The sequence below is a fragment of the Jaculus jaculus genome, chromosome 2 (assembly GCF_020740685.1).
Source record: "Jaculus jaculus isolate mJacJac1 chromosome 2, mJacJac1.mat.Y.cur, whole genome shotgun sequence".
NCBI classification, from domain to species: Eukaryota; Metazoa; Chordata; class Mammalia; order Rodentia; family Dipodidae; genus Jaculus; species Jaculus jaculus.
Genome location: NC_059103.1, coordinates 9,952,546 through 9,980,520, shown reverse-complemented (window position 1 = coordinate 9,980,520; position 27,975 = coordinate 9,952,546). Strand labels below are relative to the sequence as shown.

The 27,975-nt window shown below is 51.5% G+C and overlaps 1 protein-coding gene across 3 annotated transcripts; it reads right to left on the bottom strand.

The window, feature by feature from the left end:
* Positions 1-36: 36 nt before the first annotated feature.
* On the bottom strand, positions 37-27,964 carry Slc12a9 (solute carrier family 12 member 9). Of its 3 annotated transcripts, none has more exons than XM_045144314.1 (14): positions 27,727-27,964; positions 26,827-27,049; positions 26,518-26,652; positions 25,449-25,580; positions 24,355-24,663; positions 22,572-22,679; positions 22,364-22,475; positions 18,184-18,341; positions 15,912-15,994; positions 13,089-13,213; positions 12,390-12,582; positions 12,038-12,212; positions 8,435-8,581; positions 37-1,340 (listed from the first exon to the last, which is right to left on the bottom strand). In XM_045144314.1, exons 2-14 carry the CDS (start codon positions 27,005-27,007, stop codon positions 445-447), a joined length of 2,754 nt encoding a protein of 917 aa, XP_045000249.1. In that variant the 5' UTR covers positions 27,008-27,049; positions 27,727-27,964; the 3' UTR covers positions 37-444. The 3 variants fall into 3 exon arrangements, with proteins under 3 accessions (XP_045000249.1, XP_045000250.1, XP_045000251.1); XM_045144315.1 differs by having other exon boundaries at positions 27,836-27,952; XM_045144316.1 differs by lacking the exon at positions 24,355-24,663.
* Positions 27,965-27,975: the final 11 nt, after the last annotated feature.

Genomic DNA, 27,975 nt, shown 5'->3' with positions numbered 1-27,975 from the left:
TCTCACCTCCCGGCCAAACAGTGCTCAACCAACCCATTGTGCTTTGCTCATTTTTATTTTATTTTATTTTATTCACGGTCAGCAGTTAGAAAAATAAAACAAACAGAAACGTCATCCACTCCCCCCCCCCCGCCCCCCGGCAGGGGAAGGGGTTGGTGGGCGTCTGCGGCCAAGATGGGGGCACTGAGGTAGCCTAGAGTCACAGAGGGGACCTGCCCCTCTGGTCAAGGCACCAGTGAAAGGAGAGGGACAGCGGCAGGCCAGGAAGACAGGCTCCGCGAGGCCTCCTCCTACCTAGGCGCTGTCTCCCCGGGAGGACCACGGTCCCCTTACAATGTCCGGCAGGCTGGACATCCCAAAGACAGGGCCCCCGTGGGAGGCGAGTTAATGATCGTTACTCGGGGTGGGCCTGGGCACACTGCACCCCATCCCGGAGGAACACCCTCAGAGGTCGGTGCAGGTGACCGGAGTGACACCGTGAACCAGCAGCGTGGGACCCAAGTCACGGCTCAGGGTGTCCAGCAGAGCTAAGTACTGAGGATAGCGGGCCGCATCGGCAGGTGGCCGAGGCAGGTACAGGAAGGTGAGGACGGTGATGGGCCCTTCCCCGACATCCCTGCCGCCTTCGGGTGCCCCGGGGCCTCCTGCGGCGCCTCGCCCTTGCTGGGCCCGCACCAGGGCGTTGGCACTGCAGGCCAGGGCCTCGGCCTCCGTGTCTCCCCGACCACCGTTCACAAAGTCCCCTTCCTCCTCCTCCTCCTGGGACTGCCCAGTCCTGGCCCCTTCGCCCCACACCACCTCCTGCACCTCGGCCCGGATTCGGAGTTGGCTCAACAGTGCCCGGAGCCGCCCCTCCGCTGCCCCAGGTGCCTCCTGAGGCCCCAAACACAGGAAGATCCGAAGCCGGGCACTGTGCCAGGCAGGGACCATGCTCAAGATCGTTGCCATCTGCAGCAGGAAGAGACCACAGACGTCTACATAGCCCGGCCCGCCCCGGGGCCTCAGCAGGTTCAGGGGCCACACGTCCACGTGGTGAAGCTGGGAGACGCTCCCGGACCCCCGGCTCAGGCGCTCGGGGGGCAAAGCCCCACAGGCCCGGGCCAGGACCACATTCTTGTTCATCTTCAGGGCGTCGGCCACAGTGGCCACGTAGTCCTGGGGGCTGAGCGCCCGGGGGCTCCCGGGAGCCCGTGGTGGCGGGAACAGCGTGCTCAGGGATGGGGACCCGCTCTCCCCGGTGCCACCTGCATGCCCAGAGAAAGCCGGGTCTGTCAGGAAATGGTCCTGGGGGGCAGCGTCATCGTAGAAACCAAGGACCAGCGTGTTGGGTTTCATGCCACCTGGGGGCAGAAAAGGGAGAAGAAGAGAAGAGCAGAAATCAGGTGGGCGGGCTGGGGCTGAGTTCACACCACGCTCACACGCGCCCACTCAAACACATGTGTCAGCCTTAAGGTAATGGCATGCCACTGTGCCCAGGTTCTTAAAGCAACACGGTGCACTCGTTTGCACAATAACTTAAGTTTTCGTAAACTCTTTCACATGCACTTATTTGATTATCTCCATGGCTAATCTCCCCCACTTAAGTGGGTAAAGTTCACCTTAAGAATTTTATTATTGGGCTGGAGAGATGGTTTAGCAGTTAAGGGGCTTGGCTGTTAAGAGAAAGGACCCATGTTTGATTCCCCAGGACCCACATAAGCCAGATGCACAAAGTGATGCATGCGTCTGGAGTTCGTCTGCAGTGGCTGGAGACCCTGGCGCCCAATTCTCTCTCTCACACACATACACACAAATAAATATTGTTTTAAAAAATTTAGCCAGTAGTGGTGGTGGCACAGGCCTTTAATCCCAGCACTCGGGAGGCAGAGGTAGGAGGATCGCCATGAGTTCAAGGCCACCCTGAGACTACACAGTGAATTCCAGGTCAGCCTGTTAGAGTGAGACCCTACCTCAAAAAAATTATATATATATATATATATATATATATATATATATGTATGTATGTATGTATGTATATGTATATGTATATGTATATGTATATGTATATGTATATGTATATGTATATGTATATGTATGTATATAATTTTGGTACTGGAATTGAACCTACCTTCTTACCCAAGCTACGCAAGTGCTCTACCATTGAGCTATATCCCTAGCCCACCTTTTAAAATGTTTTATTTATTTATGAGAGGGAGAGAATGGGCACATCAGAGCCTCTAACCACTGCAAACGAATTTCAGATACATGTGCCATCTTGTGAATCTCCTCAGTCCACATTTCTCAAAAATACTTTTACTTACTTATTTGTAACAAGAGAGCGAGCGAGAAAGCACAGCACTCCATGGCCTCTTACCACTACAAATGAACTCCAGACGCATGTGCCACTGTGTGCATCTGGCTTTCCGTGGGTTCTAGGGCATCAGGCTGACCTGAAACTCACTATGTACTGTCAGGGTGGTCTTGAACTCATGGTGATCCTCCTACTGCTGCCTCCCAAGTGCTAGGATTAAAGGCATGCGCCACCACATCCAGCTTTAGCCCACCTTTTAAAAAGAAAAATAGGGCTGGAGAAATAAATGGCTCAGCAGTTAAGGCATTTGCCTGCAAAGCCCAAGGATCCTGGTTTGACTCTCCAGGACGCATGTAAACCAGATGCCCATGGGGGCGCATGCATCTGGAGTTCATTTGCAGTGGCTGGAGGCCCTGGCATGCCCATTCTCTCTCTCCCTCTCTGAAATAAATAAATAAAACATATTTTTTTAAGAGAAAAATATGTTCTTATTGTTTTGGGGAGCAGGGTTTCTGTGCAGCCCAGGATAACCTTGAACTCATAGCAATCCCCTAGTCGGCCTCACAAGGGCTGGGATCACAGATGTGAGCCGAGCCACCATGATCAGCTTTGTGGGTGTTTTGCTTTGTTTGGAGACAGTATGTCATGTATAGGCTGGCCCAGGATGACCTTGAACGCCTGAGTCTCCTGCCTTCATCTCCCAAGTGCTGAGATCACAAGCACGCACCACGACTGTGTCTGGTTTATGTGGTGCTGGGCATTGAGCCCAATGCTTCAGGCATGCTAGGCAAGCACCTTACCAACCGACCACTGATCCTTTGAACTAATAAGCACTTGTGAGCCACGGAGAATTGGTGGTTATCCACTTTTAAGTTTTAAACCAGACATCTTGTTCACCTTGGGAGATGCAAATTTAGCTCCAGTGGGCAAATCAGACATTTCTATAGTGCAGGTAGGCCTTGAACTTGAAATCTCCTTGCCTTCATCTCCCGAGTGCTGAGTTTATCCAGGGCTGGAAACGGAATTCAGGGCTTTGTGCACGCTAAACAAACATTACTAACTGAGCTACATCCCCAGCCCAAAAGTACACATCCTGATCGTTCAAGTTGATGACCTCAACCACCAAGGAAGCAGTGCCCAAGACCCCACTAGAGAAGGAAAAGAGGCTAGTGGTCCACAGACCAGCATGCAAGAAGAAACAGAAAACAGCCGGGCGTGGGGGTGCACGCTTTTAATCCCAGCACTCGGGAGGCAGAGGTAGGATTGCTGTGAGTTCAAGGCCACCCTGAGACAACAGAGTGAATTCCAGGTTAGCCTGAGCTAGAGGGAGACCCTACCTGGGAAAACCAAAAAGAAAAAAATTTTTCAATTAAAAAAAAAAAAGGAAAGAAATAGAAACCATCTGTGTGCTTATCAAGGGCCACATCCTGTAGAAAGCACTTTCTAAGTTACCTCATTTGAACCTTGCAGCAATCCCATGAGATAAGTACTATTTATTCGCCCCCCTTCTACAGATAAGGAATCAACCCGAGGCTCCATGCAATGAAGTCACTGGCCTTAAGCTGGTAAAACAAGGTCTGGGCAAGCAAGTGAACACAGTCCTCCCACACACGGGCCGTCCTGGGAGCCACCCAACTGGGCACGTCCCAAATCCCTGTCCATAGCTGCTGGGCTTTATTTATGTTGGTTTTTTGAGGTAGGGTCTCTCCCTAGCCTAAGCTGACCTGGAATTCACTATGTAGTCTCAGGATGGCCTCAAACTCAGGGTGATCTTCCTACCTCTGCCTCCCAAGTACTGGGATTAAAGATGTGCGCCACCACACCCAGATGCTCCTGAGGTTTTTAGTTTTGTTTTCCATTGTCTTTCTAAGACAAGGTTTTACAGGCCCAGTCGGGCCTTGAACTCCCTATCCTCCTACCTCAGAATCCTCTTCTGCTGGGCTGGAGAGATGGCTTAACAGTTAAGTGTGCTTCCTGTGCAAGCATTAAGGCCTAAAGGAGTCTGAGACCACCAGATTTCTAATCTCCAGATTTCATGTAAATAGCTGGGCCTGGCCACAGGTGCCTGTAACTCCAGGCCCCCAGAGGCTCAGCGGTTAAGTTGTTTGCCTGCAAAGTCAAAGGACCCAATCCGATTCCCCAGGACCCACATTAGCGAGATGCACAAGGGGGCGCACGCTGGAGGCCCTAGCACACCCGTTCTCTCTCTCTTTCTCTGTCAAATAAAATAAATTTTAAAAAATATTAAAATAAAAAATTAAAATTAAATAAATATTAAAAAAGCACTTGCTGGGCCAGCCATGCTGGTGCACGCCTTTAAACCCAGCATTCGCGAGGCAGAGGTAAGAGCTGTGAGTTGGGGGCCAGCCTGGGATTACAGAGTGAGTTCCAGGTCAGCCTGGGCTAGAGTGAGACCCTGCGTCACACACACAAACCACCGGCAATGGGAGGTGGAGAATCCGGAAGCTCATGGGTCAGTTAGCTAGTCTGGCTGCTTTTTCAGGGGCGAGCAAGAGAGACCCTGTTTCAAACACGGTGAAGGGAAAACTGACAAATCAAGGTCATTTTCTAACTTCGATGGGCATGCATGCGCACACTCACACTCGGATTTTTTTAAGGGATAGGTGGGATGGAGGTGTGTGGGGGGGGGGCTCAGTGGTAAGGTGCTTACCAAGTATGCGAAAAGCCTTGAGTTCATTTTGCAGCACCACACCAAAAATTTTTAAAAAGTGGGGGCTGGGGAGATGGCCCAGCAGGTAAGAGAGCTTGTTACAAGCTTGAGGACCTGCGGGTCTGAGACCATCTGAGCCCAATTCCCGGGGACCCACATAAGCAGCTGGGTGTGGCCACTCAGGTCTATAACCCCAGTCCTGTGGAGCGTACTACTAGAGAACCGCCGCGGCTCACATAAGGCACAACTCAGCGTGGAGAGAGACTCTGTCTCAAGGGAGTATGTGGATGGGCAACAGAGGAAGGACACCCAGCATTCTCCCCCGCCTCTGTGTGTGTGCGTGCGCAGGCGCGACACACATCACCACCACCGTACATACTACACACGCAAAAAAAAAAAAAAAAAAAAAAAAATTACAACTGGGCATGGTGGCGCATGCATTTAATCCTACCACTCAGGAGGCTGAGCTAGGAGGATCACTGTGAGTACTCTGGATATCAGCCTGGGACGACAGAGTGCGACCCAGGTCAGCCTGGGCTAGAGTGAGACCTTATCTCAAAAAACAAAAACATAGGCTAGGAAGATGGGTTAGCGGTTAAGGCGCTTGCCTGAAAAGCCCAAGGACCCGGGTTCGATTCCCCAGGACCCTCGTAAGCCAGATGCACATGATGGCGCATGGGTCTGGAATTCATTTGCAGTGGCTGAAGGCCCTGGCGTGCCCATTCTCTCTCTCTCTAATAAATTAAAAACAAACAAACAGGGCTGGAGAGATGGCTTAGTGGTTAAAGCGTTTGCCTGACAAGCATAGGAACGCTCGTTGGAATCTCCACATGCCACGTAGTAGCCGGATACAAGTTATGCAAGTTGCAATGTCGTACATGCGCACAAGGGGGCGCACAGGCATCTGGAATTTGTTACAGTAGTTGAAAGGCCCTGGTGTGCCTATTCTCTTACCAATCTTTCTCTCTTTTTCTCTCTCTGAAAAAATAAAATAATTATAATTATTATTTTTAAAAAACAAGCTGGGCATGGTGGTGCACACCTTTAATCCCAGCACTTGGGAGGCAGAGCTAGGAGGATCACCATGAGTTTGAGGCCACCCTGAGACTACATAGTGAATTCCAGGTCAGCCTGGGCTAGAGGGAGACCCTACCTCGAAAACAAAAACAAAAACAAACAAACAAACAAAAAACTATCAAGAAATTCTCTATATTCTCTATGTTGGAGAATTCATTGTGCAGAAAAAAAAATGACAAAAATGTTTTCCCTTTTGCCAGAATCATCTTGCACAGGCTAAGTTTTGGGAGTGCAGTGACCTCCGCACAGAAAGTCAGCTGAGGACCGATCAGGCCTCACATGCTGCAGGGGCGAATCGGGTTCAGCAATGCCCAGACCTCTCAAAGCCCAGGGGAAGTCCAGCTGACCTTGCAAGTTGAATGAGTCACACATCTTCCCGAGCTTTGACCAGGCTGCGGACCTGCAGCAAGCAGAACCATGTCCAATGCTTATTAACCTTTAGCCAGAGTCGAGGCAGAGGAGGAGGCGAAGGACACTCAGGTGACAGTCACTCTGCTGGGATTGAAGAGCATGGGACTGGAAGTGTCAGGGTACAGGGCTGGAGGTCTTGCATTAAAAGTTACAGGAGCCGGGCGTGGTGGCGCACGCCTTTTATCCCAGCACCCTGGAGTCAGAGGTAGGAGGATCGCCATGAGTTCGAGGTCATCCTGAGACTCCATAGTTAATTCTAGGTCAGCCTGGACCAGAGTGAGAGCCTAACTCAAAAAAAATAAAAAAGAGAGGGGACTGGCCAGGCAGAGGTAGGAGGATCGCCATGAATTCGAGGCCACCCTGAGAATACATAGTGAATTCCAAGGCAACCTGGGCTAGAGTAAAACCCTACCTACCTTGTAAAATAAAAATAAATAGGGCTGGAGAAATGGCTTGGTGGTTAAGCGCTTGCCTGTGAAGCCTAAGGACCCTGGTTCAAGGCTCGATGCCCCAGGACCCACATTAACCAGATGCACAAGGGGCCTCATGCGTCTGGGTTTCGTTTGCAGTGGCTAGAAGCCCTGGCACACCCTCTCTCTCTCTCTGCCTCTTTCTATCTCTGTCTGTCACTCTCACATAAAAAAAAAAAAAATTCTAAATAAAAATAAATAATTTTTTTTAAAAAGGATGGGGGGGGTCACTGGAGAGATAGCTTAGTGAATTCAAGGTCAACTGGGCTAGAGTGAGACCCTACCTTGAAAAAATAAAAAGTGGCACACATGTCTGGAATTCGATTGCAGGAAAGAAAGCCTGACATGCCCATACACACACACACACACACACACACACACACACACACACACAAATGGATAAATTAATTAAAAAAAAAAAACATTTTAAAGACACAATTCTCCTGCTATGCTGAGAAAAATACTCTTCAGAGCCCAAATATTCTCCAAGTTTTGGTGCAGAGAAAGAAGAGGCAACAGGCCGTGGTGGCGCACGCCTTTAATCCCAGCACTCGGGAGGCAGAGGTAAGAGGACCACTGTGAGTTCGAGGCCAGCCTGAGACTAAGTAGTGAACTCCAGGTCAGCCTGGGCTAGAGCGAGACCCTACCTTGAAAAACCAGGGGTGGGGGAAGGAAGAGGTCAAAAGTAAGAGCTTCCTGTCATTTCTAAGCATCTCTGTTTGGCCTTATCGCCGCTCTGCGGTACCGTCCGCGGCTGTTATCTTTCAGTGCCGTCTGATCTGCGCTGTATAATGAGTTCCTTTTGCAGTACGTAATCTGGTTTATTTCCCAGGGAGAGGGAGCAGTGATTTAAAGAGACCACTGAACCCAGCTATAGCGCTCCTAGGCATATATCCAAAGGACTCATCTCATTTCCTTAGAAGTACATGCTCAACCATGTTTATTGCTGCTCAATTTATAATAGCTGGGAAATGGAACCAGCCTAGATGTCCCTCAACAGATGAGTGGATAATGAAGATGTGGCACATTTATACAATGGAGTTCTACTCAGCGGTAAAGAAAAATGAAGTTATGAAATTTGCAGAAAAAGGGATGGACCTGGAAAGTATTATACTAAGTCAGGTAACCCAGGCCCAGAAAGCCAAGCGCCACATGTTCTCTCTCATATGTGGATCCTAGCTACAGATGACTGGGCTTCTGCGTGAGAATGAAAATACTTAGTAGCAGAGGCCAGTAAGTTGAAAAGGAGACATAAAGGGTGGAGAAAGGAAGGGAGGAGGATACTTAATAGGTTGATATTGTATATATGTAATTACAATGATTGTAATGGGGAGGTAATATGATGGAGAATGGAATTTCAAACGGGAAAGTGTGGGAGTGGGGAGGGAAGGAATTACCATGGGATATATTTTATAATCATGGAAAATGTTAATAAAAATTAAAAAAAAAAAATAAAGAGACCACTGAGTGGAGTCTTACGGGAGGGAGGCAGGAAGGGAAGGGGGAGCAGCTCACCAAGGCCTGAGATTCGCAGCAGATGCTGAGCCCCCTGGCGCACGGAGGGCGAGAGGGTGAGGTCCACGAAAGCCTTCACTTGGGCACGGTCCACCAGGCTCAGCCACGCCCCATACTGCGGCTGCACAGGGTCTGAGGGCAGGGAGTCTGCAGAGGACATAAAGAAGCAGTGACAGGCACGGGGGCACACGCGTGTAGCTCCAGAACTTGGGACATGAGGTAGTTAGATCACCAGTTCAAGGCCAGCCTGGGTGCACAATGAGACTAACAAAAACAAAAACAGAGATACACAAGGGCTGGATTCTGCAGGCAGTTCCGTGGGAGAGAGAGATATCACCAGAGAAGATACTCAACAGCACACACTGCAAGCCTTAGATTTGGCCAGCCAGGCCAAATGAGCCAACGGGTGAAATAGTGGCACGTCTGTCATGGTGGAAACCAACTGCCCTGTAACTGGACTAGAGGCCTGCTCCATGGGAGGGAATACATCCCTGATACTGAAAACTTAAAACAGGGGTAGTCATGAGCCCTAGGGGTGTAACATCTGCTGCTGTCTGGATAAATGTACATACTATGCTCATCAAACTGCCCAGTAAGCACTTCTCTTAATGTTCATACCCTTATATTAATGCTACTCTCACTTTTGGTAGAGAACCTTCTCTTTTCAGATGGCAATGACCTTGGGATGACTCAGAAGGCATCATGGTGATATAAAGAAGTGACTGGAGTGCTCAGTACTGCAAAATCTCTATCATACCTTCCAAGGCTCAGGGTCGATTGCCAAAGAGGTGGAGGAAAGAATATAAGAGCCAAAGGAAGGGTAGGACTCCTTACAACGTGCTCTCCCCAAACACAAAATGGCCTGAATATCCATGACCTCACAGTGCCTGACACTACCTACACAAGACCATCATAATAGGAGGAAAAGATCATGACATCAAAATAAAAGAGAGACTGATTGAGAGGGGGAGGGGATATGATGGAGAATGGAGTTGCAAAAGGGAAAATGGGTAGAGGGAGAGTATTACCATGGGATATTTTTTATAATCATAGAAGTTGTTAATAAAAAATTTGGAAGGAAAAAAAAGGGGCTGGTGATATAGCTCAGTAGTGGAATGCTTGCCAAGTATGCGCACAGTACCAGGTTCAACCCCCAGCACTAAAAAACAAACAAACAAATAAAACAGCAAGAGGGCTAGAGAAATGGCTGTTAGTCGTTAAGGCACTTGCCTGTGAAGCCTAACAACTCACGTTCAAATCTCCAGGCCCCACATAGCCAGATACACAGCGTCGCAAGTGCACAATGTCACACATGCGCCACAATGGGGCACACAGATCTGGAGTTTATTCACAGCCAACTAAAGGTCCTGGCACACCCATTCTCTCTCTGTTTCTCTCTCTCTGTTTCTGTCTCTCTCTCTCTCTCTCTCTCTCTAATAAAGATAATAATGATAATAAACAGCAAGGACTGGGTGGTGGTGACGCACACCTTTAATCCCAGCGCTTGGGAGGCAGAGGTAGGAGGATCACCGAGAGTTCGAGGACAGCCTGAGACTCCATAGTGAGTTCCAGGTCAGTCTGGGCTAGAACTAGACCCTACCTTGAAAAACCAAAAGTAAAATAAAATAAGCAGAAAGAGATGGAGGAAGGGGCAACTGTGGGCTAAGCTTTACTAGGGATGGAGCTACAGTTCAGTACTAGAGCACTAGAATCCCCCAGTCTCTTAGTAGAGGCTTGGGGGTGTGGCTCAGTGGTAGAGCTCCTGCCTAGAATCCCCAGTGAGGGGCTGGGGGCGGGGCTCAGTGGTAGAGCTCCTGCCTAGAATCCCCCAGTGAGGGGTTGGGGGCGTGGCTCAGTGGTAGAGCTCCTGCCTAGAATCCCCAGTGAGGGGCTGGGGGCGTGGCTCAGTGGTAGAGCTCCTGCCTAGAATCCCCAGTGAGGGGCTGGGGGCGTGGCTCAGTGGTAGAGCTCCTGCCTAGAATCCCCAGTGAGGGGCTGGGGCGTGGCTCAGTGGTAGAGCTCCTGCCTAGAATCCCCAGTGAGGGGCTGGGGGCGTGGCTCAGCGGTAGAGCTCCTGCCTAGAATCCCCCAGTGAGGGGCTGGGGGCTGGGGCTCAGTGGTAGAGCTCCTGCCTAGAATCCCCAGTGAGGGGCTGGGGGCGTGGCTCAGTGGTAGAGCTCCTGCCTAGAATCCCCAGTGAGGGGCCGGGGGCGTGGCTCAGGGGTAGAGCTCCTGCCTAGAATCCCCCAGTGAGGGGCTGGGGGTGTGACTCAGTGGTAGAGCTCCTGCCTGGAATCCCCCAGTGAGGGGCTGGGGGCGTGGCTCAGTGGTAGAGCTCCTGCCTAGAATCCCCCAGTGAGGGGCTGGGGGCGTGGCTCAGTGGTAGAGCTCCTGCCTAGAATCCCCCAGTGAGGGGCTGGGGGCGTGGCTCAGTGGTAGAGCTCCTGCCTAGAATCCCCCAGTGAGGGGCTGGGGAGGTGGCTCAGTGGTAGAGCTCCTGCCTAGAATCCCCCAGTGAGGGGCTGGGGGCGTGGCTCAGTGGTAGAGCTCCTGCCTAGAATCCCCCAGTGAGGGGCTGGGGGCGTGGCTCAGTGGTAGAGCTCCTGCCTAGAATCCCCCAGTGAGGGGCTGGGGCGTGGCTCAGTGGTAGAGCTCCTGCCTAGAATCCCCCAGTGAGGGGCTGGGGCGTGGCTCAGTGGTAGAGCTCCTGCCTAGAATCCCCCAGTGAGGGGCTGGGGCGTGGCTCAGTGGTAGAGCTCCTGCCTAGAATCCCCCAGTGAGGGGCTGGGGGCGTGGCTCAGTGGTAGAGCTCCTGCCTAGAATCCCCAGTGAGGGGCTGGGGGCGTGGCTCAGTGGTAGAGCTCCTGCCTAGAATCCCCCAGTGAGGGGCTGGGGCATGGCTCAGTGGTAGAGATCCTGCCTAGAATCCCCCAGTGAGGGGCTGGGGGCGTGGCTCAGTGGTAGAGCTCCTGCCTAGACTCCCCCAGTGAGGGGCTGGGGGCGTGGCTCAGTGGTAGAGCTCCTGCCTAGAATCCCCCAGTGAGGGGCTGGGGGCGTGGCTCAGTGGTAGAGATCCTGCCTAGAATCCCCCAGTGAGGGGCTGGGGGCGTGGCTCAGTGGTAGAGCTCCTGCCTAGAATCCCCCAGTGAGGGGCTGGGGGCGTGGCTCAGTGGTAGAGCTCCTGCCTAGAATCCCCCAGTGAGGGACTGGGGGCGTGGCTCAGTGGTAGAGCTCCTGCCTAGAATCCCCCAGTGAGGGGCTGGGGGCGTGGCTCAGTGGTAGAGCTCCTGCCTAGAATCCCCCAGTGAGGGGCTGGGGGCGTGGCTCAGTGGTAGAGCTCCTGCCTAGAATCCCCAGTGAGGGGCTGGGGCGTGGCTCAGTGGTAGAGCTCCTGCCTAGAATCCCCAGTGAGGGGCTGGGGGCGTGGCTCAGTGGTAGAGCTCCTGCCCAGTATACACAAGGCCCTGGGTTCCATCCCTAGCACCCAAAATAATAACTTATTCTTTCCTCTACAAATCCCAAGTAGGTCTATACAGAAAGAAGCATCAGGCGTCTGAGACAGAGGCCATGAAGGATGGGAGGAAGGAGAAGAGGATAACTCACCAAGGTCTCCCAGGGTGACATGGCCCAGCACATAGAGTCCCCCTTTCTTGAGCTGGTTGGCCAACCTCAGCAGAGGCAGAGCTCCCCGGGGGTTTCCCACCAGGAGCAGCAGCTGAGGCCTCCAGAACTTCACGTGCTCCTTCCGGACATCCAACCGGAGTAAATACTTGCGCACCTGGGGAGGGAGATGAGATGAAGGTAGAAGGGAGGAAGGGCTAGAATTGGGGTAGTCCCCTCCACCCCCTTCCCACCATTCAGTGCCCCTGAGTCAGTGAAGCTGACCCCCTGGGTGGGATGCAATGGGGAGGCCCGTTCCCAGGGTGCCCGACCCCCACCGTGACGCATTTCCAACCTGGTGGAATAGCAAAGCCTGGCTGACGTAGCCCCAGCTGCTGGGTCCTCCTCGCGCCGTGAGAAGAGCAGAAAGCAACCCCATGAGAAGCAGGGACCCCCCGGCCGCCCCGGGGCTGATAAGGAACATCATGAGCAGGCAGGAAGCCACCCCCAGCAGGCAGGTGTGCCAGGAGAACAGGCTGAAGGTAGGGCTAGGGTAGACAGAAAGGAAAGACAGTCACTCCGTGTTGGCCCTCAATACCTGGCTGCTACCCAGCCAGTCCCCTGGGGCTCTCCTGCCCAGTCCTCCTTCCTGTTCTCTGAGGACACCAGCAATGTGGTGGGCTGACTGTTAAATGCTCCTCCCTCCCTCATGGCCTCGGTGTTTGAGCGCTTGGTCCCCAGTTGATGGCACTGCTCTACAGAGTTCTGGAGCCTTTGGAAGGTGAAGCAATGCTGGGAGGTGGTGTGTCACTGGGGGCAAGTGCAGTCCCCCATACCCCACGCAGCTAACTTACTCACTCTGCTTCCTCCCTGGTGATGTGAAGACGTGACACTGGGCTGTCTGCTCCCGCCACGCTTACCCCGCCACGGTGAGGCTTCCCCTCGAAGCTGTTAGGCCGAGCCAGGGCTCTTTCCTTCCCTAGGCTACTTCTGGTTGGGTGTTTTGTCCCAACAAGGAGAGGGCAACTGATCCAGCTATCTTAAGTGTCCTCACCGGAAGTTGGGGGCAGAAGCCCACTCCAGACTCAGGCATGACAGGTCCACCGCAGCATAGGCCACCAAGTAGAAGACAGTGACCACAGCAGCCAGTGTGTTCAGCTTCCCCGCCAGCAGCACCAGCTAGCCAAAGACCAAGAGGTAGGCATTGATCAAATACACCAGTGCCAGGCCAGGCGTGGTGGCGCACGTCTTTAATCCCAGCACTCAGGAGGCATTTCTATATCCAAAAATGGGGCTGGATAGATGGATTAATGGTTGAGGCATTTGCCTGCGAAGCCTAAGGACCCAGGTTTGACTCCCCAAAACACATCTAAGCCAGCTGCACATGATGGCACACATATCTGGAGTTTGTTTGCAATGGCTTAGAGGCCATTTTTTTTGGTATTATCTTTTTTATTATTATCATGTGATTATTGACAACTTCCATGATTGTAAGCAATATCCCATGGTAATTCCCTCCTCCCACTGTGCCCTTTGAAACTCCACTCTCCTTCACATCCCCTCCTCCCTCAGTCTCTCTTTTATTTTGATGTCATCATGTTTTCGTCCACTTATGATGGTCTTGTGTCTTTCTCCCTCTCTCATAAATAAATAAATAAAAATAAAAATGTTTTTAAAAGACGGACGTGGTGGCGCACGCCTTTAATCCCAGCACTCGGGAGGCAAAGGCAGTTCCAGGCCACCCTGAGACTACATAGTTAATTCCAAGTCATCCTGGACCAGAGTGAGACCCTACCTCCCCCCCCCAAAAAAAAAATTAAAAATCAAAAAAGGACTGGAGAGATGGCTCAGTGCTTAAGGGCACTTGTTTACAAAGCCTACGGGCTAATTTTCAATTTCCCAGTATTTATGCAAAGCCAGATGCACAAAATGGTACATGCATCTGGAGTTAGTCTGCAACAGCAAGAGGCCTTGGTGTGCCCATTCTCTCTCCCTCCCTCTCTCTCTCTCTCTCCTCACAAATAAATAAATAATATTTTTTAAGATTAAAAAAAAAAAGCAGGCGTAGTGTGCATACCTTTAATCCCAGCCCTCAGGAGGCAGAGGTAGGAGGATCACTGAGTCAGAAGCCAGCCTAGGCTAGAGTGAGACCTTACATTAAAAAAAAAAAAAGAGGGCTGGAGAGATGGCTTAGCGGTTAAGCGCTTGCCTGTGAAGCCTAAGGACCCCGGTTCGAGGCTCGGTTCCCCAGGTCCCACGTTAGCCAGATGCACAAGGGGGCGCACGCGTCTGGAGTTCGTTTGCAGAGGCTGGAAGCCCTGGCGCGCCCATTCTCTCTCTCTCCCTCTACCTGTCTTTCTCTCTGTGTCTGTCGCTCTCAAATAAATAAATTTAAAAAAAAAAAAAAAAGAAAAGATACAAAACAAACTTGTCAATACACACCCCCCCATAATGCTTATGTTCCCTAAGAAGTACCAAGGAACCACATGCAATTCACTCACACACACTACCACAAAATGCCAGGATGCCCCAAGAAATGTCAACATTCTGCCTCATGAAATGCTTCTAAGCACTCCCAGCACTAGGAGGGTCAAGGACAGCGGCAAGTTGCAGTGAGCTACATGTCTAACCCATTTTGATTTTTCTTACTTTATTTCATTTTTTATTTTTAGAGAGAGAAAAAAAAGACAGACAGAGAGAGAGAATTGATGCTCCAGGGCCTCAGCCATTGCACTCAAACTCCAGACGCTTGTGCCACCTAGTGGGCACGTGCAACCTTGCGCCAGCTTCACCTTTGTGAGTCTGGCTTACGTGGGGATCTGGAGAGAGATCGAACGTGGGTCCTTAGGCTTTGCAGGCAAGCACCTTAACTGCTAAGCCATCTCTCCAGCCCCCAATTTTTTTAATGTATTTTTTGTTCATTTTTATTTATTTATTTGAGAGTGACATAAAGAGAAAGAGGCAGATAGAGAGAGACAGAGAGAGAGAGAGAGAGAATGGGCGCACCAGGGCTTCCAGCCACTGCAAACTACAGACACGTGCGCCCCCTTGTGCATCTGGCTAACGTGGGTCCTAGAGAATCGAGTCTCGAACTAGGGTCCTTAGGCTTCACAGGCAAGCACTTCACCACTAAGCCATCTCTCCAGCCCCCCAATTTTTTTTTTTAAGACAGGGTCTCACTATATAGCTCTGAGGTAGCCTAGAAATCACTACATGAAGCAGGCTGGCCTCAAACTGTCTGCAATTATTCTACTTCTGTCTCCTGAGTTCTCAGATTACAGGTGTGCACCGCATGCCAAGTTTTTGTGGGAGAAGGGGTGTGTTAAGACACAGGATCTTACTAGGCAGTTCAAGCTGGCCTTAAACTTACTGGGTAGTCTAAATTGGCCTCAAATGCAAGCTGCCCCTGCTTCAGCTTCTCAGGCTGTCCTTGAACTCATTATATAGCCCAAGACAGCTTCGCACTCATAATCCTCCTGCCTTTGCCTCCCAGTGATGGGACTACACGTGTGCATCCCCACATCCAGCTGCATCCCTCTTTTTTTTTAATTAATTAATTTATTTATTTATTTGACAGTGACAGACAGAGAAAGAGGCAGATAGAGAGAAATAGAGAGAATGGGCGCGCCAGGGCCTCCAGACACCGCAAACGAACTCCAGACGCGTGCGCCCCCTTGTGCATCTGGCTAGCGTGGGTCCTGGGGAATTGAGCCTTGAACCAGGGTCCTTAAGCTTCACAGGCAAGTGCTGAACCGCTAAGCCATCTCTTCAGCCCTGCATCCCTCTTTTCATATACACCTCCCGCTAAGGCCACACTGGATCCTGTTTCTGCTGGCTACAGCGTGAGGGCCAGAGAGGTTTAAAAAGGAAGGCTTACCTGCACTAGGCCCCAAGAATACAGGACAGCCCCCCAGGGGTTACCCCCTCCGGACACAACCTTGGCTGGTGCCAAGATCATCCCTATAAAAATAGAATCAGAAAGATCATTTGTTGAGCTTTTAGAATAACCTTTATCCTTGATAACTGCAATTTTGTTATTATTTTATCCTTTTATTTATTTTTGAGGTAAGGGTCTCACTCTAGCCCAGGCTGACCTGGCATTCACTATATTGTCTCAGGGTGGCCTCCAACTCACAGCGATCCTCCTACCTCTGCCTCCCCAGTGCTGGGATTAAAGGCGGGCGCCACCACGCCTGGCTAATTATTTGTTTGTTTTTGAGAGAGAGAGAGAGCGAGGAAGTTCAGGAGAGGCAGTGGGAGAGAATGGGTGCACCAGGGCCTCCAGCCACACTGCAAATGAACTGCAGACGCATGCACGACCTTGTACATCTGGCTTAAGTGGGTCCTGAGGAATCAAACCTGGGTCCTTAGGCTTCCTATGAAGTGCCTTAACAGCTAAGCCATCTTTCCAGCCCCTATTTTATCCTTTTGAAAAGGTATCTTTTTAAAAAGAGCACTTCTGGCTGCTGGGCGTGGTGGCGCACACCTTTAATCCCTGCACTCGGGAGCCAGAGGTAGGAGGATCGCTATGAGTTCGAGGCCACCCTGAGACTCCATAGTGAATTCCAGGTCAGCCTGGGCTAGAGTGAGACCTTACCTCGAAAAATAAAAACAAACAAACAAAAAAGTACTTCTGGGCTCTGAAGTGACAGAGCACATGCCCAGCACTAGCTCTGAACACCGGGTTCAGTCCTCAGGATCAGGAAAAATATATATATATTTAACCCAAGGTATTGCTACAAGTCTGTATCACAGGCCATGGAGAGTTTAGGCAAGAGGATCAAGAGTTTAGAGCTGAGGGCTGGAGAGATGGCTCAGCAATTAAGGTGCTTGCCTACAAAGCCCAAGAAATGGGTTCAATTCCCCAGAACCCATGTAAAGACAGATGAACAAGGTGGTGCATGCTTCTGGAATTTGCTTGCAGTGGCTAGAGGCCCTTGGCATGCCCATTCTATATCTTCCTCTCTCTCAAATCAAAAGACTTTAAAAGAGAGAGAGAGAAAGAGAATTAAGAACTGAGTCAAATAATCTCTCTAAACTTTTAGGAGGCAGAGGTAGGAGGACTGCCTTGAATTCAAGGCCACACTGAGACAACATAGTGAATTCAAGGTCAGGCTGAGCAAGAATGAGACCCTACCTCAAAAAAAAAAGGAGGAGGAGGAGGAGGAACCTTTGTTGAGCCATCTCTCCAGCCTTCCCAGCAAGCTTAATTCCTGAATGCTTTACTTTTTTTTTTTACTTTTATTTATTTATTTGAGAGTGACAGACAGAGAAAGTGGCAGATAGAGAAAGAGTGGGCACCCCAGGGCCTCCAGCCACTGCAAACGAACTCCAGACGCATTCGCCCCCTTGTGAATCTGGCTAACGTGGGACCTGGGGAACCGAGCCTCCAACTGGGGTCCTTAGGCTTCACAGGCAAGTGCTTAAACGCTAAGCCATCTCTCCAGCCCCTGCTTTACTTTTTTTTTTTTTTAATTTTTTTTTATTTATTTATTTGAGAGCGACAGACACAGACAGAAAGACAGATAGAGGGAGAGAGAGAGAGAGAATGGGCGCGCCAGGGCTTCCAGCCTCTGCAAACGAACTCCAGACGCGTGCGCCCCCTTGTGCATCTGGCTAACGTGGGACCTGGGGAACCGAGTCTCGAACCGGGGTCCGTAGGCTTCACAGGCAAGCGCTTAACCGCTAAGCCATCTCTCCAGCCCCCTGCTTTACTTTTTAATGGCACTGGTTTATCAACTGAAATATCAGGGCTGGAGAGATGGCTTAGCAGTTAAGGTGTTTGCCTGCAAAGCCTAACAACCCAGGTTTGATTCCCCAGTACCCATGTAAACCCACATGCCCAAGGTGGTGCATGCATCTGGAATTTGTTTGTAGTGGCTGGAGGCCCTTTTGCACTCATCTTCTCTCTCTCTCTACCTGCCTCTCTCTCTCAAATAAATAAAAATTTTGCTAGGCGTGGTGGCGCACGCATTTAATCCCAGCACTCGGGAGGCAGAGGTAGGAGGATCTCCGTGAGTTTGAGGCCACTCTGACACTACATAGTGAATTCCAAGTCTGTCTGGGCTACAGCGAGACCCTGCCTCAAAAAAACAAAAAGTGAAAAAGTAAAAAAAAATAAAAGTCAGCATGGATAGAGGGAAACTCACCAAAGAGGTCATCCTGGGCCAGAGCGTGCAGGATTCGAGAGGCGCCGATGAGTGAACTCATGGAGGCTGAGAGCGCTGTGGCATAGATGCCAATCAACACCAGTGGGGGCCACAGGCTGATGGCACGGAAGAACCCATAGTCTTCCTGCAGCAGGGTCCTAGGGGAGGAGAAGGAAAAAGACAGGGCGAGTTGACAAGAAGCATGGTGGTGCACACTTTTAATCTCATCACTCAGGAGGCAGAGGTAGGAGGATCGCCATGAGTTCAAGACCACCCTGAGACTCCATAGTGAATTCCAGGTCAGCCTGGGCTAGAGTGAGACCCTACCTCGAAAAAAAAAAAAAAGAAAAAAGAAAAGTACTCATAACACTGGTTAAGAGACAGGTTGGGCTGGAGTGATTGCTCAGTGGTTAAGGCTCTTGCCTGCAATTCGAGGAACCCAGTTTCAATTCCCCAATACCCATGTAAGCCAGATGCACAAGGTAAGGCAAGCACAAGGTCTCACATACCCATGAGGTGGGGCAAGCACCTGGAGTTTGACTTCGATTTCAGTGGCTAAGGCCCTGGTGTGCCAATTCTCTCTCTCTCTCTCTCTCTCTCTCTTTCTCTCTCTCTCTCCCTCTCTCCCTCTCTCTCTCTCTCTCTCTGTCTCTCTCTGTGTCTGTCTGTCTGTCTCTTTCTCTCACTCTTTTTTTAAAAAATATTTTTATTGGTTTATTTGCAAGCAGAGAGAGAGATAAAGAAGAGAGACACATAGAGAGAATGGGTATGCCCAGACCTCCAGTTGTTGCAAATGAACTCCAGACACACATGCAACTTTGTGAGTTTGACTTTACATGGGTACTGGAGAATTGAACCCAGATCCTTAGGTTTTGTAGACAAGCCCTTTAACTGCTGAGCTATCACCCCAGTCCTCTCTCACACTCTTACAAAAAAAAAACAAGTAAGGCCAGGCATGCTGGTGCACACATTTAATCCCAGCACTCAGGAGGCAGAAGTAGGAGGATCACTGTAAGAGCAAGTCAACCCTGAAACTACATAGTGAACTCCAGGTCAGCCTGGGCTAGGCAAACACCCTATGTCGAAAAACCAAGAGAGAGAGAAAGAGAAGGATGGACAGATCCTTGGAGCTAGGGATATGGCTCACTGGATAAAGTGCTTGCCTTACAAGCATGAGGACCAGGGTTCAGATCCCCAGCAACCACCTAACTACTGGGTGGGCATGGCAGCCTGCCGGTAATCTCAGCTCTAGGGAAGCCAAGATAGGAGAAAGAGAGAAAAGTAAGTGATGGGGCTGGAGAGATGGCTTAGCATTTAAGGCGCTTGCCTGCAAAGTCAAAGGACCCAGGTTCGATTCCCCAGAACCCACGTAAGCCAGATGCACAAGGTGGCACATGTGTCTGGAGTTCATTTGCAGTGGCTGCAGGTCCTGGCACACACTCTCTCTCTCTCTCTCTCTGTTTCTGCCTCTTTCTCTCTCTCAAATAAATATATAAAATAAAATATTTTTTAAAAAAGAAATAAAAGTAAGTGACGGTGCTGGAGAGGGCTAAAAAGATGGCTTAGCGGTAAAGCGCTTGCCTGTGAAGCCTAAGGACCCCAGTTCGAGTCTCGATTCCTCAGGACCCACGTTAGCCAGATGCACAAGGGGGCGCACGCATCTGGAGTTCATTTGCAGAGGCTGGAGGCACTGGTGTGTCCATATTCTCCCTCCCCCCCCCCTCTCTCTATATATATATATCTGCCTCTTTCTCTGTCTGTTGCTCTCAAATAAGTATAAATTAAAAAAAATTTTTTTAAAAAGAAAAGGCTTATAGCCATTAAAAAAAAAAATTACTCGGGCATGGTGGCACACACCTTTAATCCCAGCACCCAGAAGGCAGAGGTAGGAGGGTTGCCATGAGTTCAAGGCCACCCTGAGACTACACAGTGATTTCTAAGAGCGCCTGAGCTAAAGTGAAGCCCTACCTCGAAAAAAAAGAAAAAGAAAGAAAGAAAGGAAGGTGAGTGCTGGAGACTCCACTGACCGCAGTCCTGACCTCTAGGACTAGACTCACACTCGGTATCACATGTGCCAAGCACTGTTATTTGGCATTCACTGCTTATCCTTGTGCAGGTGCATGGATTTCACAACTCTCTGGTCATTGGCACGCACACGAGACATAATATTTGTACAAATACAAATTACTAGAAAGGTGAGTCAGGCATAGTGACCCACACCTGTTATCCCAGCCACACGGGAGGCAGAGGTAGGAGGATCAACTGTTCTAGGCCAGCCTCAGCTACACAGCCATTTTGGGGCCAGCCTGAGCTACATAAGACCATTTCTCAAAAAAAAAGGGGGGGGCGGACTGGACAGATTGCTCAGTGATTAAAAGCACTTGCTTACAAAGCCTGACAGCCCAGGTTCATTTCCCCAGTACCCATGTTAAGCTGAATGCACAAGGTGACACATGAGACTGGAGTTTGTTTTCAGTGGCTAGAGGCCCTGGTGCACCCATTCTCATTCTCTCTCTCTCTCTCTCTCTCTCTCTCTCTCTCTGTTTCTTTGTCTCTCAAGTAACTAAATAAAATATTTTAAAAACAAAACAAAATATTTTATTTATTTATTTTTGGGTTTTTCGAGGTAGGGTCTCACTCTGATCCAGGCTGACCTGGAATTCTCTATAGAGTCTCAGGATAGCCTCGAACTCATGGCGATCCTCCTACCTCTGCCTCCCGAGTGCTGGGATTAAAGGCGTGTACCACCACGCCCTGCACCAAAATAAAAAGAAGGCTTGGAGGGCTGGGAAGATGGCTTAGCGCTTGCTGGTAAAGCCTAAGGACCCAGGTTCAATTCCCCAGGACTCATGTAACCCAGATACACAAGGTGGTGCATGCATCTGGAGTCTGTTTGCAATGGCTAGAGGCCCTGGTGTGCCCATTCTATCTGCCTCTTTCTCCCTCTCCAATAAATAAATAAAAAATATTAAAAAAAAAACCAAAGCCGGGTGTGGTGGCACACGCCTTTAATCCCAGCACTCAGGAGGCAGAGGTAGGAGGATCGCCATGAGTTCGAGGCCACCCTGAGACTCCATAGTGAATTCCAGGTCAGCCTGGGCTAGAGTGAGACCCTACCTCGAAAAATCAAAAAAACAAAAACAAAACAAAACGAAACAAAAAAAAACAGGCTTGGGAAGCCAGGTGTGGTGGTGCACACTTTTAATTTCAGCATTCAAGAGGCAGAGGTAGGAGGATCTCTCTGAGTTTGAGGCCATCCTACGATTATACAGTGAATTCCAGGTCAGCCTGGGCACATATAAGACCCAGAGTCCAAACCCAAGCACCACAAAACAAACCTGGTTAGGAAGATGGCTCAGAGGCCAAAGGCACTTTTACCAGCTCTGCTGGCCCAGGTTCAATGCCCAAGCCACTCACCTCGATACAAAATGTGGTGCAAGGGGCTGGAGAGATGGCTTAGTGGTTAAGGCGTTTGCCTGCAAAAGGACCCCAGTTCGACTCTCCAGGCCCCACATTAGCCAGATGCACAAGGGGCTCATGCATATGGAGTTCGTTTGCAGTGGCTGGAGGCCCTGGCATTCCCATTCTCTCTCTCTCTCTTTCTCACATAAATAAATAAAATATATTTTAAAAATATTTTTAAGCCAGGCATGGTGGTGCACACCCTTAATCCCAGCACTCGGGAGGCAGAGGTAGGAGGATCACCGTGTGTTCGAGGCCACCCTGAGACGACATAGTGAATTCCAGGTCAGCCCGCCTACAGAAAATCTCTACCTTAAAAAACCAAAAAAATAAAAACAAAAATAAAAATGTGGTGCAAGCACCTGGCGTTCATTTGCAAAAACAAGGGGACCTGACACACATGCACACACATGCAAATATATATATTGTTTTAAATCGTAGAAAGGCAGGCAGCATCCTTATCCCCAAAGTACTCACAACTGAACCAGAAACACTGCAGCTTCTGGCTACAGGCTGGATATGGTCATTCAGGTAGCCAAACCCTCCCCGTGGGCAGCCCCAGGTCCTTCCCTCTCCTAATGGGACAACTGACCCCATCTCTCTCCACGTCAACCACCTATGTACCTACTTCCCTTGGTGACCCACAGCCCCGATCTGTCCCAGCCCAGTGTCTCACCCCATCACGGTTCTGCCCGCCCTCCAGCCCCCGACCATGCACCTGTCACAGGTGAAGCTGGAGAGGAAGAAAAGCAGGATGTAGATGAAGAAGGTGTAAGCCACAGCAACAATCGTGCCCAGGGGAATCGCCCGGCTAGGGTCCTTCAGCTCCCCTGGAGAGAGAGAGAGAATATCGGTGCTCCATCACCCCCTACATCCCTCGGGGTGGCAGCCCCACCCTCCGGGAGGCAACAAGTAAGCAGTCTCACCCGACATGTTGGCCCCAGCCATGATGCCCGTGCAGCCATTAAAGAGAACCGCGAAGACGCTGGCAAAAGTCATCATGGCCCCCGTGGTGTAGTCCTCGGCGTAGCCAGCTGAGGAGGGCGGTTCCCAGGAAGAACGGTTGTCAGCCTCTCTCTCAGGGATCCAGGTATCACAGCCCCGCCACCCCCACCTGTCTATTTCACGAGGCCCCGCCTTCCCCGCACTGCCCTCACTGAGATCTGAGCTCAATCCATGCACTGTCCTCCGCTACTCCCCTGTTCCTGCCTTCCCTAGCCCAGGGTAAGGTCTCCTCTCTCTCTCTCTCCCTCTTTGGTTTTTCAAGGTAGGGTCTCCCTCTAGTCCAGGCTGACCTGGAATTCCCTAAGTAGTCTCAGGGTGACCTCGAACTCATGGCGATCTACCTATCTCTGCCTTACGAGTACTGGGATTAAAGGCATGTGCCACCATGCCCAGCTCTCCTTCTCTCTCTCTTAAATTTATTTTTGGGGGCCTGGAAAGATGGCTTAGTGGTTAAGCACTTGCCTATGAAACCTAAGGACCCCAGTTTGAGGCTCGATTCCCCAGGTCCCACGATAGCCAGATGCACAAGGGGGCGTATGGGTCTGGAGTTCATTTGCAGTGGCTGCAGGCCCTGGTGCGCCCATTCTCTCCCTCTCTCTCTCTCTCTCTCTGTTGCTCTCAAATAAATTTTTAAAAAATTTTTAATTATTTTTGGTATGCCAGATATTGTGGTGCATGCCTTTAATCCCAGCACTCGGGAGGCAGAGGTAGGAGGATCGCCATGAGTTCGAGGCCACCCTGAGACTACAGAGTGAATTCCAGGTCAGCCTGGGCTAGAGTGAGACGCTACCTCGAAAAACCAAAACAGAAGTTATTTTTTGGTGTGTATGAGGATGTGCTCATGCAGAGGCGCACACGCGGAGGTCAGAGGACAACCTTTGGATCGGTCCTCGTCTTCTGCCTCCTTTGAGGCAGGGTCTCTTCTTGTTCACCGTTCTGTTCAAGAGTTTCATTGGAGGTGGGGCAGAGCCAGGCACGGTGGAGCACACCAGCCCCAGCACTGGGGAGGAGGCAGAGGTAGGAGGATCACTGTGAATTCAAGGCTGGCCTGGGACTACAGAGTGCCAGGTCAGCCTCGGCTAGAGTGAGACCCTACTTCCAAAAAAAACAAAAAGCTTCTCAGGGCATGCCCCTTCTCGTGGGCACTGGGGATGGAATTTCAGGTCCTCCTGCTTGCATGGCAAGCACGTGACCCACTTTCCCAGCCCTGACCTTGGCATTTGCTCTTCCTGCCTCCACCCAGAGTGCTGCAATGACAGGAGGACACCACCGTGACCCACGTCATCCTGTGCCGAGGCTAGAACCCGGGCTTCACGTACGCTAGGCAAGCACTTAACAACTGAACTACATGCCCAGTGCCACGTGATCTTTCTACGCCCCTTGTTTCCTTCATGCCTTCTTTGGCTGTTGTTATTTTGAGACCGAGTCTCACTGTAGCTCAGGCTGTCCTTAAACTCCCTATGTAACCAAAGATGACCTTGAACTCCAAATCCTCCTCCCTTTACCTGTGACAGCTGGGTTACAAGTCTGGGCCTGGATGCCCATTTTATCTCCTGGGCTGTTTGTGGTCCCTCCCCACTGGGCCAAACTATGTTGCTCAGGGCGAAGATTCTCTCCTACACCTTTGCTCCTGGCAGTGGGGAGGGGGGTTTTCCAGGCCCACCCCGTCACTCCTGGCCCCTGGCGCCACCGTGTTCAGCTCACCGCCCAAATTGTCCTTCAAGGTACTACTGTTGAAACCAGTAAAGTGGCCGAATCGGGGAGGCACAGAGGAGCCGTTGACGCCAGGCCGAGGAGTTATGGGGATGTCCCGGGGTCCCACTGCCACGAAACTGACCAGCACCGAGGCCAGGGAGCCCGAAACCAGCAGGAACGTAAGGAAGGAGGCACGCGCGTAGAGGCCAGCTCCTAACGTGCAGACACCCCCCACCAGGCCCAGCAGCAGGGAGCCATAGAGGAGATTCCAGCCATAGCCCTGGGGTAGGACCCGGAGCCCACTGGAACCTGTGGGATCTGGACAGAGGCAGAGATAATAATTAGAAGGTCCTGACCCCACGAAGGGACCCAGTCCCAAGTGTGACCCCCTCCACCCATCTACTGCAGAAAAGCCTTCTTCCCACCTTCCTTCTCATCTTAATTCCCCTGGTGGGTACCAAGATGGCTCTCCTTCTTCTTCCTTTTTTTTTTTTTTTTTTTCGAGGTAGGGTCTCCCTCTAGCTCAGCCTGACCTGGAATTCACTATGTAGTCTCAGGGTGGCCTCAAACTATCAGTGATCTGATCCTCCTACCTCTGCCTCCCAAGTGCCGGGATTAAAGCCGTGCGCCACCACGCCCGGCTTCTCTCTTTCTTTATTAGGAGGCAGGGTCTCACATAGCACAGGTGAGCCTCGAACTCACTACGTAGCCAAGGGTGACCTTGAACTTCTGATCATCCTGCCTCCACCTACCAAGTGCTGTGTCCCAGACATGCATGACCATGTCCAGTTTACGCAGTGCTGGGGAATGGAAACCCAAGATGTCACGCATACTGGGCAAGCCCTCTACCAACTGAGCTGCATCCCCAGCCCCTGGCTCTGTGAACTTGGGAGACTAGGCTGATCTTTCTAAGTGGACGGTAAACTCCCTGTGGGCAGGCACAACTGCTCTGAGGTCCACGCATCCAGCACGAGGCTGGCCACCCAAGAAGAGAGCAACAAGCAGATACATTTTCCTAAAGAGGGATTTATTCCCTCGCGAATCCACAAACCCAGACTCTGAAAACCTCAGAGCCGCCCAGACCGGATGGAGAGAACACAGACCAGCCCCAAAGACGTCCAGGACAGCCTCCACTAGCCCCAGCAGGGAGACCGCACAGCCGCAGACGTTCGCCAGGTAGAACATGAGGCCAATGCTGCCGCCAACCTCAGGCCCCAGGGTCCGGCTGATCATGACTAAACGTGGAGGGGGGGACGAGCGTTAAGGGAAAAATAAACCGCAATGCAGCATGAGGAAGGGGCCACGTGGGACTCTCAGAGGCTACCCTCCAGCCCTGGCTCCCCACAAATACCAGCTAGGTCCCCAGAAACAATGTATTCAGGCATTTAGTTTTACAGAAGTTACCAGAACCCTCTGGACGTTCCCACTCCTGGCAGGCAAACCCTCTACTGACATTCTTTTTTATTTATTTATTTATTCATTTATTTATTTTGAGGGAGGGTCTCTAGCCCAGGCTGACCTGGAATTTACTATGTAGCCTCAGGGCGGCCTCCAACTCACTGCGATCCTCCTACCTCAGCCTCCTGAGTGCTGGGACTCAAGGTGTGCGCCACCACACCTGGCACGGGCCCTCTTTTTACCTCTTACTTTGCTTTGTTCTCGAAGCATGGTTTCACCTAGCCCAGGATGGCTTTGAACTCACTGCCTAGCTGGGGATGACAATGAACTCCTGATCCTCTAGCCTCCGCTTGCCAGGTGCTCTTAAGACTGAGGGCGTCCACCACCACATCCCCACTCTTACTTCTGAGACAAGGTCTTGATAAATCGCCCAGGCTGACCTTGAACTCCATGGCCCAGGCTGGTCTTGAACTCTCCATCCTTCTGTTTCAGCCTTCCAAGTAGCTAGGATCACAGGCTGGCATCACCACGCTTGCCATCTACTCTGCTCATTACCTGCGACGCGATTACCCAATTCACCACGGCACTGCCAGGAAACCAGACAGGCGCACTGGCACGTGGGCCACAGCTGGTCACTTTCAGCATGCCAGCCTGCTCGCCTCCACTCATTAGAACTCTACCCTGCTCCCAACCAGTGGAGGACACTGACCCTTCCCCATCTACCCTGGGAACACAAAGCAAACCCAGACCCAGTCCACCCACGCTGGAGGATACAGTAGGCTCCGCCGCCCCGCACAGCTCCATTGGTGGCGATGGCACAGACAGAGAGGACAGTGAGCGCCAGGATGAAGTAGGCAACGAGAAGCATGACCATGGCCTGCAGCAGGCCAGCGTGACCCACCACAAACCCTGGGGAGAAGGCAAAGTAGGTCACAACAGGCGCTCACATCTCTGGCCCCCTGCCTCTACCCCTGCTGGGTGACAGAGTTCCCACGCGCAACCACACCTACTAGGGACGCTTCCTATCCTCAGCCTTGCCCAGTAAATCCAACCCCCGCCCCCCTGCCGCCGGCCTCAACTCACCAATCCTCAGGAAGACGACTATACTGAACATGGACAGGACAGTGGGCACCACCACACCCAGGAAGGTGGACAGCTTGCGGGCCGATGCAGCTCCAGGACCTCCAGCTCCAGGGAGCGGGAAGGCAGCCCCCTCCTCCCCAAGAAGCCGGTAGGCCAGCAGCGGGGAGTTCTCACTGGCCATGGCTGAGCACGGGCACAGGAAACCACAAATGGGAGAGGTGATCTACAAAAGAGATGATGTTGTATACTGTATAGGCCATCACCCAGCCTTCCCTACCCCCCAAAAGTAACCTGACCAACTGCCCAGTTTCCTCCAAAACTACACACACACACACACACACACACACACACACACACACACGCATGCTCAAAAGAATATGTGAGGTGGCTGATGGTCCCAGACCCTGTCCCACATCCTGGATCCCGAACCCCTCTTCACTGATTATCTCCCGGGATCAGCACCTTCTCCCTTGTTTCCGAGACTACGGATGACAGTGGGTCTGGAACGGGGCACAAATGCTCCTGTCAACTCCAGTCTCTCCAGCCTCTCCCTCTTGAACTAGAGGTACAAGAGGAAGCAAATCTCCCAAAAGGGAAGTTAAGTTACCAATAAACACCCCCTCTTCCCCAGTCCAGGGCCACCTTCTCAAGTCCTCTCCATGCAAACGCCACACCCACAGACAACGTGAAACTTCCAAACCTTTCGAAACCTCACCCTCCATCACTCATCTGTCTTCGGAGCCTCATCAGATCCTTCCCATCCCTACAAGGCGTCCCCCCCCCCACCCCGCAAACTCTGCCAACCCAAACAAAGACATCGAACGCCCAAACAAGAAACGCAGGCCAGCTCGCATCACGACACTCAGGGTGCCCGGGGTCCTCTGCCCCCTACCCACTCACCAGCTACTGCCCACTTTCTCCAACAACTGGGTGCCCCCGGGGCCAGGATCTGGCCTCTGATGGCCAGGCGCACCCTGCAGCTCGGTGCACGAGGGGTGTGCTCACTCACCACCCCGGAGGACTCGGCGGTTCCAGGGGTGAACCCCGACCTCCCAGGAAGGGGGGTGGCTCGGCTACGCGCGGAGGAGGGCGCGCGGCCCGGAAAAAGCCGCCGGCTACCGGGATGCCAGGCCTGGAGCCTGCCCCCCC